Source organism: Sodiomyces alkalinus, assembly GCF_003711515.1.
Source record: "Sodiomyces alkalinus F11 unplaced genomic scaffold SODALscaffold_2, whole genome shotgun sequence".
Classification (NCBI taxonomy): Eukaryota; Fungi; Ascomycota; class Sordariomycetes; order Glomerellales; family Plectosphaerellaceae; genus Sodiomyces; species Sodiomyces alkalinus.
The window spans coordinates 2,460,252-2,480,296 of record NW_021167080.1 but is presented as its reverse complement, the minus strand read 5'-3'; the positions used below and the strand labels follow the sequence as shown (position 1 = coordinate 2,480,296).

The 20,045-nt window shown below is 52.8% G+C and overlaps 5 protein-coding genes across 5 annotated transcripts; 2 read left to right on the top strand and 3 right to left on the bottom strand.

Moving 5' to 3' along the window:
• Positions 1-8,374: 8,374 nt before the first annotated feature.
• Positions 8,375-9,722, bottom strand: SODALDRAFT_330306 (import inner membrane translocase subunit tim-21). Its single transcript, XM_028611172.1, has 4 exons — positions 9,364-9,722; positions 9,105-9,289; positions 8,954-9,008; positions 8,375-8,890 (listed from the first exon to the last, which is right to left on the bottom strand). Exons 1-4 carry the CDS (start codon positions 9,640-9,642, stop codon positions 8,699-8,701), a joined length of 711 nt encoding a protein of 236 aa, XP_028468379.1. The 5' UTR covers positions 9,643-9,722; the 3' UTR covers positions 8,375-8,698.
• A 151-nt stretch (positions 9,723-9,873) lies between these two features.
• Positions 9,874-11,980, top strand: SODALDRAFT_99742 (ArfGap-domain-containing protein). Its single transcript, XM_028615841.1, has 5 exons — positions 9,874-10,173; positions 10,249-10,384; positions 10,453-10,636; positions 10,709-11,427; positions 11,519-11,980. Exons 1-5 carry the CDS (start codon positions 10,102-10,104, stop codon positions 11,854-11,856), a joined length of 1,449 nt encoding a protein of 482 aa, XP_028468378.1. The 5' UTR covers positions 9,874-10,101; the 3' UTR covers positions 11,857-11,980.
• A 384-nt stretch (positions 11,981-12,364) lies between these two features.
• SODALDRAFT_290877 (NPD-domain-containing protein) lies at positions 12,365-14,347 on the bottom strand. Its single transcript, XM_028608654.1, has 3 exons — positions 14,025-14,347; positions 13,688-13,949; positions 12,365-13,557 (listed from the first exon to the last, which is right to left on the bottom strand). Exons 1-3 carry the CDS (start codon positions 14,035-14,037, stop codon positions 12,723-12,725), a joined length of 1,110 nt encoding a protein of 369 aa, XP_028468377.1. The 5' UTR covers positions 14,038-14,347; the 3' UTR covers positions 12,365-12,722.
• Positions 14,348-15,052: 705 nt separating this feature from the next.
• On the top strand, positions 15,053-16,771 carry SODALDRAFT_271424 (putative multifunctional folic acid synthesis protein; the record flags this gene model as incomplete). The annotated part of the gene is made up of 3 exons (XM_028607770.1): positions 15,053-15,322; positions 15,453-15,661; positions 15,778-16,771. 3 exons carry the CDS (start codon positions 15,053-15,055, stop codon positions 16,769-16,771), a joined length of 1,473 nt encoding a protein of 490 aa, XP_028468376.1.
• Positions 16,772-17,531: 760 nt separating this feature from the next.
• Positions 17,532-18,369, bottom strand: SODALDRAFT_356579 (hypothetical protein; the record flags this gene model as incomplete). The annotated part of the gene is made up of 4 exons (XM_028613923.1): positions 17,532-17,654; positions 17,752-17,812; positions 17,886-18,008; positions 18,215-18,369. The coding sequence occupies 4 exons, from the start codon at positions 18,367-18,369 to the stop codon at positions 17,532-17,534; spliced, it is 462 nt and encodes a 153-aa protein (XP_028468375.1).
• Between the last annotated feature and the right edge of the window lie 1,676 nt (positions 18,370-20,045).

Here is a 20,045-nt window from a genome sequence, read left to right as displayed (position 1 = left end):
TGTGGCGGTTACTTTAAACTGTTGGTATTCTACAGAGTATAGACGGCGGATGACCTGGGCTTTGGTTGGGTATATAGGAATTGGTCACGATGCCTCGGGGCATGGCAGGCGATAGTAGTTAGGTTTTGGTCTCTGGATTTCCTCTTTTTTTTTTTTTTTGCACCTCTTCACTCATCATGCATCCCCCCTTTGTCAAGGCCCGCCGCAGTGTCTTGACCCGGCCGGCTAGATAGCGCGCTACAGCGTTTTTTTTTTAATTATCGATATAGAATTATAAGGGCACCAAACAAAGACCAAATGATTTCATTCCACTCAAAACAATATCTACCTTAAAATCGAGGCTTGTCTCTTCTCTCACGTCTTTGAACCAAAGCAGCACCTAAAATCACACGCATCGTCGCCCGTGCATTCCATTCCATATGGTGGGAAACAAAAAGACATTGGCGACGGCTGCCTGCTGGGACATTGTGTGACGGGATGACACCATTGGTCGTGACATGGCATAAGCCTTCAGCCTCGGTGTGATGGATGGACTTTTAAGGGGGGTGCTTAGGTATTTCGTGCTATTGCGTCGTATCCATCCAAAGGGGCCTTTTACTCGCCCTGCCTTCTTTTCCTCGCCGCGTCACCTCTATGCTGCAAGTGAAGTACGAGTACGAAGTGGAATGGTGCCTAAGGCACGGGGTAGGTATTCTAGCTTATTCCTTCGCTACGTACGAAGTACCTGATCAGACAGTCCACGGACTCGCCGTCTGTTTGTTGTGCTTGTCTCTCAGTACGTTGTATCTTAACCCCCACCCCACCCCCCGCATCAGCCACCTTGGAGGCATCCCTTTTCACTCAGCATCCATTCCATTACCTCAAATTCTCAAATCGACGTTTTGCTCCGCCCCCTGACCCCTCCCCCTTTTCTTTCCCTTTTAACCTTTTTTTACCCCAGGGGGATGGGGTACGGGGTAATGTACCCAATCACCCTCGATATTCTTTCCCATATTTAGTAGCTAGGTCCTTAGTTCCCAAAATAAACATTCCACGCCACGCGCTACGGAGGACACATAAGGAACCCAATCGTCAGCAACCTTTCCTTCCCCTGTTGTCTTTATTGATTTGGCCCCCTGACTCCTTTGTCCCCCAAAACTGGTTGCATGTCGTGCTTGACGATGCCATTGGATGCACTCGAAACCGCCTAGTGCTGTACGATAGGGTCGAATCACAACGCGGCACATTCGCGACGAATCGCCCCTCATTTAGGGTTTTCGTTTCTGTACTTTACCCCTGAGGATTTGCCTGACAAGAAGGACATGGCTTAGCGTACCTGTCACCCTTTCAACCCAAGATAGGGAATAGATAGCGACATGAGGGGTGTGGTGGTATATCACGTCAGCTTCTATATGGCCATATGGATAGACAGACAGCCGAAACCAATATTACTACGTGCTCTGACCATTTCTTTCTTCTTCTTTTTTGCGTCTTTCTCTGTTTTTGTCCCCTTGGCTGCCTCTCCGTGTTAGTAATTTGCATCATTGCTTTTTCTTCGTTGGCGGGTTGTGGTCCCGAGTACCCGCAAACCTGCGCTTATTATACAAACGTTCGTTTTGTCATAAATTTACTCTCCTCCCCCCCTCTTTTTCTTCTTTGACCCCTTTGTCTTCACTTACGCAGAGGCTTCAGAAATTTTCGGTCTCTGTTCGTTTGGGCAAGAGACTTCAACGTATGATCGTCCCTGCCGTGTTCGCTCGGCATGGAACACTTCGCATATCCGCCTTCCATAATCTTTGTATAAAATACACATGGGTAAGGGTGAGTGCGCGTTTCGGCATTACATAACCACGACTCTCCACTCGTTGCGAAACTTCTCCGGGGCCCCGTGTCCGCATATGTACGTTTGTGATGGAATGACGGCATTGCGAGAAACCGTGCCTTGATGATTCCCCGAGTCTAACTTGCAAGAGTATATCTTGACGATGCCTGAACCCCCGAGTGGCAAGGGTGAGGAACTTTTTAAACATTCTGTTTGTTGTTTGTGTGGTGTGCGTGTGGTGTGGTGATGTGGCGTGCAACAACGTACTGGTACTGGTATCTGCCATTTCGAATCTTTTCCCTTGCCGTCACTACGTTCCCGAGATTGTTGGTTGGGTTCCCTGGGTCCCTGGCAAGTTGATCCGATCTTCGTGCCGGGTAAATAGGGAGAGGGTGGCCCCGTGGGCTCGTATGATAGGTCGAAAACACAAGGTACTATATCGACACCCCTCCCCTTTCCCTTCCCCCGGGCTCTCCATCCCCGTGGAGGTGGCGGCCGCGGCGCCCGGCCCTGTTATTGGCGCCACGCTCCGCCGGGGCCCCTGAGATAAGGGGATCAAGCCAGGCATCTCTGGTTTGGGGGGACTTGGAGGATCAACACAATCGGGCAAATATTAGGGATCCAATGTCCGATGTATTACTTCAACGTACATTCATACGCAGAGCGAGACAGGACACAAGAACCAGGTAGAGTTAGTTGTCCGTTCGTACATATTAGGGAAAGCTGACCTTCCCGGACGCAGCTGAGGTTGCACTGATTTGAGCTGCTTGTCTCACCACGCGGGCGAGTCCGTGGTCCACGAAAGCAACAGCTAGGGTGGTTTAAAGGTTTCGCGGATCTACAACGTACAACGTACCGTGCGGTCTCGAGTCGGGTCGAGCCAAGCACAGCACGGCGCAGGTTCGGTAATCACAGCACATGATATTTGTCGATGTTTTCTTCCTCTTCTTTTGTCTTCTTCAGTTGGGGTTTTCCGGTTGCATTCTCGGACGCTCTTTCGTCGAATAACGAGGCCGAGCTGGGACGAAAACCGACTTGGCAATCCAGGACTTCATATTCCGTTCTTCGTACATCTCAGACAATGCGCGAACGGGGCCTGACTAATTACTACGCTTGAGACTCTATCATCCTGTTCTCCGCCGCCTTCCAAGCAATTGCACGAGCCGTTTTCGTGGCTCGTCAATTTCATCGGCTGATTTCATGATGGCCCATGCCATCTCACGGTTAATGCCGTCCGTCGCAGCCGATTTGCTGAGAATGACAGACCTTTACAACTCCGCACAACCCACACCAGTTTCCAGGGATTCTTTTTAATGCACTTTGTATATCTTGTTTTACCCTTCTTGGGGAGACAGGTCCATGCTTGGCAGCTTTGTGGCTTTGCAATCTCGGCCTGCCGCTCACTCATCTCCTCTTCGGCAGATATTTTCTCAGCCACGTTCTCGTCACCGCCTGATGGCTCCATCAAATAGGAGACGGTACTGTCGATGCACAACGTACAGCCAAGCAGTTGCGGGTGTGTTGCTCGACGCCATCGAAATCACGGATTTTCTTGATCCAACAGTGAGGAGGTATCTTGGGGGATCATATCTGGAATGGCTTCCTTGTCTTCAAAATCTACACTGCAGTCCAACTCAACGAAAAGACAATAATGGATGCCTGTACGTATGTACATACTACACTTACAGCAGACTCGGAGGCAATTTAATTTGCATATCGGTGGATTCTCCTTCTCCGATTCGACGACACTTTATTCAGTCCGTTATGAGGTATGCAAGGCCCCTACGCAGGATGGCTTCCCCGGGCCCCGCATAAGCAGCATTCTGCTTGTTCCTTTTTCAGACATTATCCGCGAAACACTTCGATACCGACTTTTGGGGTATCTCGAGAATCCCCAAAGGTTGAGGGGGCGGAGCGCCTCCCTGAAACGCGATACGCGACAGGCCCTGGGCAAAATTCCGCATTGAGCAGCTGGATGGGTACCGGGATTCGACTTGTCGATTGCGCATCCCATTACCTGTACCTGGGAATCAAAGATGAAAAACCACGACCCCGCCTCATACCCAACGTCGTATGTATGTACGAAGTAATACGCATAAAGATGCACGGAGACAGGACGAGTGCATACCGCCAATTTCTCTACCTTACATACCTTACGCATGTTTCGTCATTGCAGGCAAACAATGCTAGGACGTTCCCAATAGCTCTGGCATACAAGCAATGTATGCCAACTGGCACCCTGGGGCCGTCACTCTCAAGGATCGTGTCACCGCCATGGGGCCCCCATGTTTGGGGATAAAAGCTGACCGATGATGAACCGAGATAACGAGATAAGTCGAACACCCATTGAAAAGCCGAGTCACGAGGATAAAGGAAACAAGCAGCCATCTCAGTTGGCGACCCCCACGCCATGCCACGCTTGACCCCAGGTGACAAGGGATCTTCTAAGGTACTTAGCGTCTTTTGCTATCGCTGGTAGCCCTGGGGTTAGTGTGGAGAATGTCACGTTCTCAACCCGGGAGAGTCTCGAGGAACGAGGGTCGATAAAGTCGGGGAGGGGCAGCGACGGGATAAGATGCCCCCCTGTATCCCCCTTACCTTAACCGCAAATACATAGTGCAGTCAATATCGTACCTTATGTACAAACTACGAAGTACACTAAGGCCCCGTTCTTAGGTACTTCGCACATGTTAAGTTCCCCATCCTATCAATTAGCCGCGGACTGATAAAGGTCAAGTTGTAAGTCCGAAATGCGGGATGGGATGCGAGCCGCTCCCTTGTGGTCGAACGAGCGAGGACAGGAATGTGACGACTGACGAATCTGACGAACCCCCTTTTCGTCTTGGATGGGATTAGCTTCGGTCATATCCGAGAAGGAACGAAGCAGAAGAGGGGGGGGAGCTCACGATGTCCGTCGTTAGTTAGCTGTCCTTGTCAGCTGATTGAGGCATTAATTCTGTGTCTTATAAAAGCCAAGAGCAAACAAATGGGGGTCAATGCCCACAGTCGCTTAGGTAGGATGCGAATTGAATTTTCACGTCGATCAACTAGCAACTTACCGATCCCCCTCAAGGCTCAATCACACCTACTGAAGTAGGTTGTCTGGATAACGTTGTATGTCCAAGCGTTGTTGCGGGTGAGGTTCATTTGATTGATCGACAGTTCTGGACCCTCGCCTGGGGAGGGAGATCTGCGTACCGTGGTGGGCTAATGTCAACGTCAAAACGCAGATTCATTTGTGATTGGAGACCGAAAACTACGTACATGAGGCGATATTGCGGAGGATGAGGAGGACATGCGCCCGGGTATATTGAAGCCATCGTCTCATCTGGTGTCATTGCATTCCTCGTGGTCTACAGCGTACATCAGTCTCCGCCGGCACAGGGGGGGGGGGGGGTTTTTTTTTTTTTTTTTTTTACCATATGGCATCTCCACATTGATCATGTCACCCAAAGTAATTACTGCCACATACTTCTTGTCAGAGTCGCATGAGGAAAGGAATGACCACGTGGGCAGAAGACCCCCTGTCCGGCCCTCGTGCGAGGTCCTTGATAGTGAGGCGCTCGCTACCATGTTGGAACATTGGTCATTCAGCAGGACGACAAGAGAAGCGCAATGATTTGTCCGAGCGTCGTCGGGGACTCGGGAGACAGAATCATGAGTGGCAAATGGTCTCTGCCTTGGCAATCGAGGTTCTTACTGAGCGCTTGGAGCATTCTGTTTTCACACCGCCCCGCCAGCAAAAAGAAAAGATGAAAAAAAAAACCCCCCGTTGACCCCTCTCATGTGTGGCGGACTTTAGTGTCGTGGACGAAAATGAAAGTTCAAGGTACAGCGAGTTTCCGGGTCTAACGGGGAGAAGAATCCAGAAACACATACGGACCCTGGGATGCCGGGTAGAATACCGAGGGACTCACCGAGCGTGTCCGCGTTGATACGAGTGAGTGGTGTAATTAGGTACCTATTGGTATCGACAAAAATTGACGCACTCATCCCCCAGCCGGGCACCACGAAGTATTTGGTTAGCAATAAACCATGTCGCGACTCGGAAAAGGGCGAACTTGTGTTGGAGGTTCTATCTGATTATTACAGAGACAGGAATGTATAAAGTCGAAAACCCGCGGTCGTATTCTCTACCGTCTCACCTGAAACCCACAAGCCTCCTTGGCCCTCTTCACTCATCCATCCGCCTGGGGGACCTGAAGGGACCCTCAGATATGCCACTCAGCTAAAGGCGTAAGTAAGTACGGATATATGCCTAAGGCACAAAAAACGTAAGACTGGCTAGGAGACGGTTGCCCGTCTTTCCGTCCCTTACGGATACTTTGTGCCAATCCGCACCAGCATCAATTATTTCGTAATTCGCATCACCTTTTTTTTTTTTCCTTTTTTTCGCACAGCCTCTCCATGCCTTGCGGAATGGCCCCGAGTTATCCATCCCTGTCCGGCGTGCGTCCTTCACCGGGCCATATCCGATCCAATCACTCTCTCTTGGCAGTCCATATTGCCGTGCAAACTCCCATCGTCCGCTTTTCAGGGGCTTTTAAACCTAGCAACGTGGCCATCCTCGTATCTCCCTGCTGTTGAACCTGTGATTACGGCATTGCTTCCCCGGTGTGACCCGACGATGAGCCTATCGCGCCAGCAAATCTCTCCCATTGATAAACGCATCATATTATTAAGCACTTTCCGGATTCGTTTACTCCGTACACATGGATGCTCCGGCTCGATATTTATCCTCTGCTATGCCTGGACACATACAACTGGCCAACCACAACTCCCTACAAGCGAGTATTGACTGAACCTGATCCGGGCATAGTGAAGACAATGCTTAAGCATAAAGTGACACGTTCTAGCCTACCATGCCAAGACATATGTTGGTGGCAAACCTGGGGTTAGGAATGTCGGGCCGCTTCCTCCACGCTATTGAAGTGAGCCTCAACTCATTTCACTCACTCAGAAGAACTCCAGACACGCGTTTCGTTCACTATCTCGGGTCCCCGGCAATCGCTTCCCCCTTATCTTGCATCCTGCTTCACCGAATGCAAAAGCCGCGTCTGCATCCGCTCCTTTTGAGCCGCAACACTGTAACATCCCGTGGGACTGGGTGGCCGATCTGCTACGCTGGGCGCCCTCTAGCTTTCTCGGAGGCATCTCCAGCCCTCCCTCGGTCATGATGCTACGTGGACAAACATTTCTCTCAACCCACCCTCGAGTCCCGTACCCCGGTTGCCGGCATAGATACGGTGGTCTAGATCGTGTCGGATCTCGGGACGTCAATTCGCAATGTCTCCTCTTTCTGGCTAAATTTGCTTCTCCCGTTCGTTCCATTCGCGTCTATCCAATCGCATGGCCGCAAAGGCGCACACAGCTGCAACCCTTTCCAGATTTATTCTCCGGAAGAGCCTCATCTGTTCAGCCTTCTTTTAGCTCGGGGGCTCCTGTTCCGTCATGTAACGATTCCGGTGACTTCGTTCCTATCTCGCCTTGGACGACGGGGCAACTGTCTCTAGGGGGGGGGTTTAAGATGCGCATGGGGTGGTGTTAGAGGCGACTACTCTTTTGCTTTTTTTTTTTCCCTTTTTTTTTCTTTTCTTTTTCCTTTCCTTTTCATTCTATCGTCTTCAATTTTCAACCCGGCAGCCTCCCGTAAGCTGGTGGTCCGATCCACGGGAGGGTAGTAGTAAGTTTTGTGGGTTGTTGGTGAAGTGAGTGAGCCTTCATGGCGCCGAGCGAATTTGCGATCTGGATACAGTCCATCCAAGTCGCGGTTTTCAAATGTCGATGCAAAGAACATACTTACGGCGTAACTTGATGCCGGGCCTGCTTGGAAAAGTACCAAAAGACATTCGTCTTGGACATAGGCGTGTTGACTCTTCTGGTCTCATCGTCTCTCACCGGGGGAAAAAGTATCAGTCTCTCTACCTGGACCCAGCGTAAACACGTAGCTGGGCAGAGGCTGGACATCATAAAACGTCTAGCTCTTTTTTTTTTCTTTTTTTCTTTTTTCTCAGTAAGGCGCTGGCTCGGGCAAATTTACCTGTTGCATCTGGCCTAGAACCATCCGATGTCCTCCTACCTCATACCTCATGGGAGGTTGGTAGGAAGACAAAAGGAAAGCATAAACGTAAGGCCCACCCGTGGTTCCAATACCGGTCACTTGCTAGCCAGTGGAAATTTGGAAGGCATTCACCCTCAATAGGTGTTTCTAGAGGTCCAAGTCAGCCAGTTCATGATTGAACCCCTGTGACACGACGTCCGGCAGAAGCATGATGAGTTCTGACCTATCAAGGCACGTTGGATTCAATAGTTGAGATGTTACCATGCTCTCTGCTAAGGTCTCTCTTCCACAGTACCGGTCCTACGAAGAAGAAGAGCTGCATATTCACGATGACTGATACGTAGGCCGTGTTCAGGAGACTGACGGACATGGACAGAAATGTCGAGCTTCGAATCATTTTCGGTCGTCGAACTTGATGAGTGACAGGAACGTTGAACAGAGATATATCACCTCACAGGAAGGCTGAAAGTTGAAAGCCCACAAAATCTCATAGCCCAAGAAGACTCTTCTTTGCCGTGATGTGAAGGAATGTGCATTATATGAGACTACACTCTGGGTATAAGAGTAACAAATCTCTAAGCATCGAGAATTGGTGTCTCCTCCAATTAGCCAGAATGTTATTTTCCCCCAACCACTTCCACTCCCTTTCCATTTCATCAATGTCACAAACACGGTCTGGGTTAAGAGGACAGGAATTAGGTGTCAGGACCCCGGGCCGTTTAGTGGCTTGCGCAAGAAGATAGTATACATAGACATATACAGATGCATGTTCCTGACCTCGATAACAATATTGTCGTTCCGCGGATGGGCAGCTTCCTGGAATAGCCTACACTGCATCAACCCCAGTTTATGCCCAAGAATCGGAACTTGGACTTGTTCGGATTATTCGGGCTGGTGTCGGCGTTTTCGAGATAGATCCTATGGTGACCCTTGACGTCGAGATAGAGATACTTGTACTCGTAGTCGCTGTGCCCCGCAGGCCGAATCATATGAAGATGTACCCGGCCCCTGTTCAGCGGGCCCTCGAGCTGCATGGCGAAAGTCAGTCTCGCACATCAGGGGCGAATTGCATCGGGAAAGGATCGTCATACGTAGAAGTTCATGAGCAGGTGGTCATTGCCCTTGGGGTCCGTCTTCGTGGTCGACCTGATCGCACCGTGTTAGATAGCGCTCGACCGCTCGAACCGCCCGACGACGAGCGGCAGCTTGGAACGAGAATAATGACATGATGACATGACATACGCAATCGGACGAGATCGCCTCCACTTGTTGTACGTTTCGTCCCCATGGGCGGTGATCTTCTTCGCATCACCGAGCACTTCGAGACACGTGGGTTCTTGTTTGATGCGGTCGACCACCCGATTGAAGTAGGCCGTTTTGCTGTCGGGAGAAAAGACGTCGGTGTAAAGGTAGTAGCCCACGCCACCCTAGCTTGTAGTGTCAGTCCACCGTAGTAAGGTTTGTTGTCGGAAGCGAGATGGGTCGAAGGCGCAAGACTGACCGTGCACACGATGCCGAGGAGAATCAGACCAAAATTGAAGCTTTGCTGGGTGGCTCTGCTCGCCTTCTCCGAAGCAGAGAGTTCCGACCAGGGCACCCGTCCATCGTCGTTGAAAGGGGTTACCGTCCTCCTCTTAGAACCCTGCAATGTCGTCCCAAGGCCTGTCGGCGTGGCGTAGCATCGCGATATCGTAAGAGGTCGCAGCAGGAACGCGGCGGGGTGGAATGCAGCTGTTGTCGCTGGTGTGCGGATTGAAAGCGCGCGGCTGGAGATGTTCATCATGGCGGCTCGGCGTCAGCCATGGTACAAAGGCGTATAAATTGGCCAGTAAAGCCGGTTAAGATTCTGCCGGGGCTGAGAGTAAGGTAGTTTCGAGCGTAGACGTCTTCCTTGGATACCTACGGAGTGAGGATGAAGGTAAGGTGTGGAAGTCTGGAAGCCCTTCATAGACAACTTGACCGCCTTGGCAGAATCCAATGTGGGTGGAGTATGCACCTAAACCGAATTCGGTTTTAGGTTCGGCGCCCGTAACGGGCCACCTTTTGACACGGGGATAGATAGCACGTCCATCTCCTGAAACTTGGATCACCAAAACGACGCACCCTGCTGATGATATCTACACCGTCACCGTCCTCTACGAGTCTATCCTGTCTCGTGTCTGCTTTAAGCCACTTCTGGCTGGATTGTCATTGTGATACCCACGCGCAAGTTTGATTCGACATCTCGGAACGAGCCGCCATGGCTGCACTTGCGTCGAAGCAGCAATCTCTCAAGATCTTCGAGAAACTGAAGTCGAAGCCGGCAAACAAGGTAAGCCCCGACTGGACTGTCTCACTCGGTGAAGGGAGCATGCAGATTGACAGATTTGATTTTCCCTCCCCCCAGGTTTGCTTTGACTGCGGTGCAAAACATCCTACCTGGACATCGGTCCCATTCGGCATCTATCTTTGTCTCGACTGCTCCTCGAACCACCGCAATCTCGGTGTTCACATCTCGTTTGTACGCTCCACGAATCTCGACCGTACGTTCCGCAATCCATTGTTCGATTATTTCCCCTCCTCCCGAGGGTCGACGCTCACATGGTGATAGAATGGCAATGGGATCAGCTGCGTTTAATGAAGGTCGGCGGCAATGAGTCCGCGACCAAGTTCTTCCAGCAAAACGGTGGTACTGCCGCTTTGAACAGCAAGGACCCCAAGACCAAATATGGGTCGAATGCGGCCACCAAATATAAAGATGAACTGAAGCGGCGCGCAGCCAGGGACGCCAAAGAGTAAACACAATGTTTCTTTGTCCGTACAAATGGCCTGGTGTGTCTGTTGTGGCTGACGCATATCTACAACAGGTTCCCCGGCGAAGTTGTTATCAACGACGGCCCCGAGGCCGAGGCGGGCACCACGCCCTCCGGAGCTGACGAAGACGATTTCTTCTCATCCTGGGATAAGCCGGCGATCAAGAAGCCCACCCCGCCCCTCTCGCGCACCAACACACCGCCCGTTATCGGCCGAACTCCTTCGCCCCTGACTGGCAGCAACGGGGCGTCCAAGGACGGGCCCCGATCCGCCTCGCCCCTTGCCAGGTCCGATGCGACCGAAAGCAAGCCGACGGCCAGCCGCCTCACGACCTCCGCAGCTCTGCGCAAGACCACGACGGGAGGACCCCGCAAGGCCAACGTTCTCGGCGCCAAGAAGGTGACGCAAAAGCTTGGCGCGAAGAAGGTCACCGCCGACATAATCGACTTTGACGAAGCGGAGAGGAGGGCCAAGGAGGAAGCCGAGCGCATCGAGAAGCTGGGCTACGACCCTGAAGCGGAGGTGGAGACCGATAAGAAGAGCGCCAGCGTCGAGACCCCCAGCATCGCTTCCCCGACGCCTGTGAGCCCCAAGGGCGGCTACGGTTCCTCGGCCCACACTCGGCAGAGATCAAGCGCTGAAATGGAGAGACTGGGCATGGGTGTCGCCCGGTTAGGTTTCGGTCAGATCGGAGGTGCCAAGGTGGCTGCTCAGAAGAAGGCCGCTGCTGGGGGCTTCGGCTCTGTGGGGCCCATCAAGGCAGCCCACGAGGGTAAGCATTTGTCCTCCCCAACACAAAGTTTCTCCTCGTCCCTCTCTCAATCGGCCACTGCTAAGCCACTGTACTGTTTGTTGTGCCTTAGATGACACCGAGAGGTACGCTCGCGAAAAGTTTGGCAACCAAAAGGGCATCTCCTCGGACGAGTTCTTCGGCAAGGGATCCTTCGACCCCTCCGTTCAGTCCGAGGCCAAGACGCGCCTGCAAGGCTTCGAGGGCGCCACGGCCATCTCGTCCAACGCTTACTTCGGACGGCCCGAAGACGAACCCGCAGATGAGTACGGTGACTTGGAGTCCGCGGCAAAGGACTTCATCCGCAAGTTCGGCATCACCGCCGGCGACGACTTGGAGAACCTCACCCAAATGGCGGGTGAAGTCAGCGGTCGACTGCAGGGCGCCATCCGAGCCTACCTGGGTAGCTGAAGTGGGTTTACATTCCGGGGCATGTGCAATGTCGAGACGAAGTTTGAATCTTTTTTTTTTTTTTTCTTTTCTTCTTTTCTTTTTCTTGTTCTTGTCCGATTTCCGTAGAAATTTGGGCGGAAGGCGAAGCAGAGGACGAATACAACATCATCATGAGTGCCGGACTCGCTCATCTTGATATGTCTGCCACGATTGCCCATGAACACAGACGATTCTTAGAGCAGCAGTGGAGGTGGGACGGGTAGCTCATGATGACGGCCACAGGTGGGCAGACGAGTACCATATTTAGTTGCCATTTTCTTTTGATGTTCTTTGCCTACACGGTCTCGTTCTTTTTTTTTCTTGCCTTGCCTTGCCTTGGTGAGGGAGGCAGAGGATGGCGTATGCAGGCCTCGACCAGGCGATAGGCGAATCGGTTGATGGCTAGGCCAGGCAAAGTGAAGGCAGATAGAAAAAGACAATTAAGAGTCGGATAGACGCCATTTACCAAAAGTTGTTGCCAAGACATCTTCATAACCGAGGTTGTCTATACAATACCTTCTAGGGCCCAGGGTTCATGGTTCGTTCAGTTGTTGAAAATCAAAGGGGAACTCGGCCCAGCTTGATTCGAAGAGTCCTCGTCCATAATGCATAGGCTATTTCAATGCCATAGACTGATGATCATATACAAGCGCAGATCTCATCCGTCACTTTGACGGGCGGCGCAATTGTTTTCCTTCTATGGCTCCATTGCTCATTTCCCCATCCATGTCCTCCCCCCTCCTCCTATCCCATATACCCAAGAAAAAGCAAAAAGAAAATTCCACGCCGTGCTAAGGATTTAGAACGCGGTGGACCCGAACCAGAAAAGAAACACCAACTACGGTTTATAGCTTGGCAACCATGCTCTTTCCCTTGTTGATCCATTCCACGGCATCGTTGACAAACTCGTCCACGACAGCCTTGGCAGGCTTCTGCTCGTTGACAACGGCGGCCGCCTTGCCCATGAGGAAAGGCCTGAACTTCTCAAGCGGGTCGTCGTCGTCCTCGTCCTCGGCGTTGTCGTCGCCTCCCTCCTTGTTCTCGGCCTCCTGCATGTGCTTCTCCAGGTCGGCCTCGTACGGGATGACGCCCTTGGCGGTGAGCTCCTTGATCTCCTGCTGGCGCTCCGTCTCCCAGTTGTTGATGTACTCGTTGTTCCGAACGCGGAGGGGCCGGCCGGTGAAGATGATGGTGCGGATGTTGTCGTCCCACGAGGCGGTGCGGACGGCGTCCTTGTGGGCCTTGGGGGCGCCGGCCTCGTCGGTCAGGATGAAGCGGGTGCCGACCCAGACGGCGGAGGCGCCCATCATGAGGGCGGCGGCCAGGAGCTGGCCGTTGTGGATGCCGCCGGCGGCGACGACCTGGACGGGCTGGCCCGTGAGCGGCGACTTGTAGCGCGAGCACTGGGCGACGACGGCCGGGATCAGCACGGTGGTGGGGACGTCGCCCGTGTGGCCGCCTCCCTCGCCACCCTGGGCGCAGATGATGTCGACGCCCAGGTCGAGGCACTTTTGCACGTGCTTGGGGTGGCCGATCATGTTCATGTAGACAATGCCTGCGGCGTGGAGCCTGTCGACGACGGCCTTGGTGGGTACGCCGACGGCGGAGACGAAGAGCTTGGCGCCCGACTCGATGATGATATCGACAAGCTCGTTGAGCTTGCCCTTGGTATAGTCATAACTGCATAAAAAAAAAAAAAAGCGAAAGAGTTAGCGGGAGGAAACACCTATGTGCATTGGAACGGTTGGAAATGATGAGAAAGGGAAAGGCGGACGAGAAGGAAGAAGTGGAAAAAAAAATCAAGACGTACTTTGTCTTCCGGGCGCTACCGCCAACTTGAGGTAGCAACAGATCAACGCCAAAAGGCGCGTTCTTGTCGTCGAGATGTTCCTTGAGCTCGGCGATCTGCTCCCTCAACATCTCCGGAGTGTAGCCGACACCTCCAATGACGCCAAGACCACCGGCGTTCGTGACGGCGGCCGCCAGCCTAGGGCCGGCAGCGACGTTCATACCGGCGAGGAGAACCGGATGATTGATCTTGAACAGATCAGTGAGCGGAGTGCGAATCTTCTCTAGATCACGGAAGAGGAGGCTGCATTAGTAGGGGAGTATGGTAGCGAAGCATGTGATAAGAGGCGGAGACGTACGAGGGGAGGCCATGATGAGTTTGTCTTCGTGGATTACTCTGTGATGGGAGAATGTCGAGATGGAGGAGGAAAAATGAAGACGTGAGCGTTGATTTAGGTAGGGAGACCGCGGGGGTTAAATGATGGGAGGGAGAGGGGAGGAGAAGGACAGGTTTACGGCAAGTTGTCGGTGATCGGAGACGATGATGGACAAGAAACAGCTTACGGTCCCGCCGAGTGCCGTCCCCAGATGACTACAACTTGAGCCGAACCGAGGCACAGCGAGGCATTGTTTGGCATGGGGGGACCCGTGACTCTAGCCGCTAAGCCATTTTGGGTGAGGTGGGAAGGCTAAAACCTGGGGAAACTTTATGGTGAAAGGGAAAAGCGTTGGTGGGACACTCGTGTAGAGATAAGCGGCTTATCGACGGGGGACTGCCTTCAGTAAGCCTTGGCACTTATCAGGCACCTACCTACCGCCTAGAGCAGCCGGATTTATTCCGGCCAGCGGGGAGAAATACCTCTTTTTACGGATCCACTCGTCACTTTCATACATGTCAATATCCGTTTCTCTTCTTAGCCCCTCGTTCAGTCTCCACTTTTCCCGTTTTGCGTGGCTACCTACCTACCTTACCTACCTAGGTACAGTGTAATTAGTACGTACCAGACGTCTCATACAGTACCGTGGTTGCGTTGCGTTACTTTGGTGCGCTAATATTGATGGAGAAGCCTCCGTTGCGTGGTAAAATCTGAAGCTGAGATCGGAGCCGAATATGAAGTCCCTCACACACACCAGGACAAGCACTATATTTGAGAGAGGCTGCAGTGCCTCGTATAGGCATCTCGCTCACACTCCTGCATCGCCGTCTTTCTCTCACTTAGCCATACCCTCACCTCGGTTGAGCAGATTCAGAATATCACCTCCCTTCCAGTTGTCCCTTGCCCCCTTTGCCTCCACTTCTGCTTACTCCCGTTTTACCATTCTGCCCCTCACGAGCTCTTCGCCAAGGAAATCTCGCAGCCCTTTTCGTTCTCAGATCTCGTCGCCCATGCCTGGAGAAACTCCAATTCACAGCCAAACTCGCACTGCATGCGGGGGAGGATGCCGCTGCCGACGTCGCGAGTCGTCTTCGCCACCGGGGCGCAAGACGGCCTACATCGCCCTGGGCAGCAATCTCGGTGATCGCATCGCATGGATTGAGCAGGCCTGCGGTGAGATGGATCGTCGGGGCATTCATGTCAGGAGGACAAGTAGTTTGTGGGAGACCGAGCCCATGTACGTCCTAGAGCAAGACAGTTTCCTCAACGGAGTCTGTGAGGTGCGTTTTCACCCCATCTCCCTCCCCTTTTCACCCTTCCCCTTATTTGGTACCTTGCTCCATCTCCATGTGCTCCGATGTGGAGACATGAAGTAAACACAATGCTTCCAAAAACTAAACCTCGATCCAGGTGGAAACACATCTCGAGCCCCTGGCTCTCCTTGATGAACTTCAGGACATCGAGAGGTCCTTGGGTCGCCGCAAGCTGATCGACAAGGGGCCTCGGAATATCGATCTCGACATTCTCCTCTACCAGGACGAAAAGATTGATCATGAGAGGCTCAAAGTACCCCACATTGGCATCCCAGAGCGGGAATTTGTCTTGCGACCTCTGGCCGAGTAGGTTTCTCTCTCACGAGTCGTTGCTCTTCCTTCGGCTTCCCCAGTCACCCTTCACTGCTCTTCTCCTTTTCCGTCCTTGTTCGTCCAACCAGCTGATCTTGGTCCGGCGATAGGCTTATTCCGGGAAAATCCATTGACCCAGCAAAACCATGGAAACTCACCAGCGACTATCTCAACGAGCTACCACCTGGGCCCCAACCTCTCTCTTCACTGACCCCTCTCACCCGTGACACCTCATCATCGTCGGCCCCTCAAATAACGGCGCTTTCTCCAACTCGCAAGACCCACGTCATGGCCATCGTAAACATCACCCCTGATTCTTTCTCCGACGGCGGTGTGAACAACCCCGAGAATCTCCCCGATGCTCTCGTCTCTGCCGTCCGCGCCGGCGCCACCATAATTGACGTTGGCGGCCAATCCACCGCTCCGGGCCGTCCGCAAGTCCCCTTGGAAGAGGAGCTTGCCCGCGTGGTCCCCACGATCAAGCTCATCCGCTCTCTCCCCGAGCTCAAGCACATCGTCGTCAGCGTTGATACCTACCGCGCTGCCGTCGCCGAAGCCGCTGTTCACGCCGGTGCCGACATTGTCAACGACGTCAGCGCCGGCACCCTCGACCCGGACATGCTCCCCACTGTGGCCCGCCTCGGGGCGACAATCTGCCTCATGCACATGCGCGGCGACCCCCGCACCATGAGCGGCCTGAACGACTACCCGGATGACAACGGTGGCCTTGTGCGAACCGTGGCCGAGGAGCTGCAGAAACGCGTGGAGGCTGCGGAGGCTGCGGGTATCCGGCGGTGGCGCATCGTGCTAGACCCGGGGCTGGGCTTCGCCAAGGTGGGCGACCAGAACCTCGAAGTCCTGGCGCGCCTAGACGAACTGCGAACGTGGCCGGGGCTCCAAGGCCTCCCATGGCTGGTCGGGTCCAGCCGCAAGAGCTTCATCGGCCGCATCACGGGCGTTCCCAAGGCCCAGGAGCGTATCTGGGGCACGGCGGCTACGGTGGCGGCAGCTGTTGCAGGCGGAGCGGACATTGTGCGGGTGCACGATGCCGTGGAGATGTCGCAAGTGGTGGCCATGGCTGATGCCATTTGGAGGCGGCGATGATGACCTCTTCACATGCCTTGCTGATGAACGCCTCGAACGCTGCGTTGAAACCAGGGGTCGATCGCTCAGTTTTGTATTCCCTTCACAAAGTCAAGCGCTGTGCCGATGGCGCCGTGTACTGGAAACCTCGGCGCCAAATCTCATTGGAGACATTCAACACCAAAGCCGTGTCTAATGCTGCTGAGAATCCGCTGATACTAGTCACGATTTGTTGAGAAATTGCCTTTTACAAGCCAGTAGATACCCTTGCCCATCACTTCGTCCGCGCATATCGTCGTCGACGACTCGGCTGCCACATGCCTTAAAAATTGGAATGGATCGCTCTACGCCGAGAGTAAATGAAACTTCTCACCGCCCAGTACAATACCCAAGCGATGACACCGGGACTTTCGGCACTGCTAGGCGAGTTGGTGTCCACTCATACGGCAGACCAGCTTGTTTCATCACATCAGCCGCTTCGTCGGTTGGTCATGTGAATGAGGGCCATGTGAATGGCTTTGCGGTCGTCCTTTTTCCTGTCTCGGCTTCTGACCCCCAGGCAACATATTCGCCGTTCCACGAGCGGTTAGATATTCCAGGGCCGACGGCGAACGACTACCCACGTTTGCGGATCGCGTGCACTACCACACCACTGAGTGCTTTGTAGTACAGTAGCAACACCCTTGTTGAGCTTCGGGACACCCCAAACGAGATGCTGCACGGCGCCATCGAGGGTGATACCGCCTCAATGGCACTGATCCTCTTGTCCAGAGCACCGGTATCAAGTCACGGCAATGGAGCTGCTGGGTGTTGTCAGGGGGAAAGCCACGGCAGCAGATCGCCGCAAGGACGCAGGGTTGGGCGGATGATCATGGGGCAAATGCCAAATGCCCACCGCCCGCTGCTGTGTATCCCGAGAAGAGGTTTCTGGAAACCCCTGAGCTTTTGCTTTTTTTTTTTTTTGCCTGATCGAACAGCCGCGAATCCCTAATCAAACTGACCGCAATGTTGTATGCGGGAGGCCTCCATTTCGACTGGAGTTGCTGGTCGGCAGCATATTGACTGGCTCGTGAAGGAATGGAATAACAGTAACCGACGGGGGCGGAAACTGTTAGTATTCCTATGTATATAGTACGCAGAGGCTCCGAGCTCAGCGGCTCGAAGATGGTGACCGGTGAGCGTGGTGGTGTGGTAACGTACATAAGCTAATGCCGGCGATGCAGACGCAGATGCAAGGGTCTGATCCGGAGCATGCACTCTATCAGAGCGAAAAGTCACCAAGGATGCAGCAAGTCCCCATGCCCCTTATCCGACGGAAGAAATGGCGATCCCTGGAGCTTAGTCTGATAAGCAGCTGATTTCCTAAGAATGAGAGGCCATCTTCGCATAATGTCTGGTAGTACGTCTCGGAAGACGTTGTTGAAGCTCGCCCCTTTCCTGGTGGATGGGTAGAACTATTCATACGTTGTAAGGTAGTCTGAATGAGCAGCGGGGGCCCTTGCATCGGCTACACGACTGCTTAACGCGGAAGGCCATGGAAGTGGAGGAGAACGAGTGACGTTTTGAGAGATTTTCTCGACGCTGCAGGTGAATAGGTATGCCGACATGGGTTGAAGCATGACAGGGCCAACGCTCAAGATTAGAGGGAAAACTAATCATTCGTGCTTCGTAGAAGCACCAAGGATAAGTGAAACTTCGAGGTCCTGGGAGCCCATTGTTTCCCCCTTCGACTCCGTGGGTCGAATATTCGTAGAGGGGAGAGCTCATGGGTGGTCTGAAGAATATCTGCCCGTGGTTGTGTGAAAGGGAAAGAGAAAGAACCATGGACTTCTTGGCAGAAGGCAATCGTATGTACAAAGTAGTCGAAGTAGACCCGAACTGAGATCATGTATATCCATGTACCTGCCCAGCCGATATGTCATCTTCGGTTCTGCCTTCCCCGATTTGTGAGTAATCTTACGGGGAGAGGTTGGGAAACGCGGGGATTAGGAAAAGATCAGCAGTGAAGAGCAAGGGGGTCACGAAGTACAAAGTACGAAGTACGGATAAGGTACCTATAGACAACTCTACCTGTAGGTTCTAAGGTACCTTATGATCTTGCTCAAGGAAATAATTTGCTAACGAAAGGATGGCAAGCCTCGTTGTATTTTTCTCTACCTTACCTATAAGGTAGTGACAAAATCGGAGGTGTAGCTGTGCGGGGCTCCACTGATTCTGGACCCTCATCTGGACTTCGAAATAACACCTATCCCCCAAACACGTCATGACTGTCCGGTCTAACAGCTCGTATGAAGTACGGAGTACATCCGTAAAACTCAAGAAGCTACGACGAGCACCCCTAAGCTGTAACTGCCCAGCGAGCTACTACGACCTTACATTTTTGTTAACGGAGATTAAACGATGTCAGCTGCATCATGATGCCATGCTGTTCCGGTGAGCTTTTAACTGTCAGTCAAGCTCCAACCCCCTGAAACCCACGACTAGTTCGGTATTCCGTACTTACCGTACTAAGGCACACGACGCGCGTGCGCGCTAGCCCCAATATTGGTGGCTACATAGGTGTCAGCCGTTTTCTCCCCTAAGGTAGCTAAAGCTAATTAATACCTTAATTCGACATCCCCGTCTCTCCTCATGTATTGCCGACGTAATTGGATCGCCTTCGGCTCTCTGAAGAGAAAAACAGTCAAATCTCAGGAACGCCACCAACATTCATTCGCATTTCGCCCCGGTCGACAGCTTCCCGAGTTGAGACGGCCCTGTAAGTACCACCGCTCCGGACCCTAACAAAGAGCGGCGCGGCGCCAGTTCCAAGGACAAGGATAAGGGAACTTTTAGCACGACGCCTCTTTCACCCTGGGCTTTGTTGATTCGTTCTCCCCCATCCCTTTCGTCCGTCTCACGGCCGAGTCCGGACATTGCTCTTCTTGCCGCGTATACGGCGTACAAAGCAAAACAAAACATAGCAGGGACTTGTTTTTTCTTTTCTTCTTCTCTTTTTTTCTTCTCTCTTTTTTTCTTCTCTCTTTTTTTCTTCTCTTTTTTCTTCTCTTCTCTCGTTTCTTTTTTCCTTGTTATGTAGGTAAGTAGCTGGCTGCAATCACCATAAAGCCGCAATCACCCGAACTTTCCCGGTTCCTGGAATCACAACTCCACGTGTACAGCATGGGATCACTTCACCAACTGGCGGCTATGGGCCAGTCCAAACCCCCTGCTCTTCCTGAGGAACCTCCCCAACTTTGCCAACTTGGAGGGAACGGAACGCAGTTCCATGCAATCAATATGCACGGCGCCAATT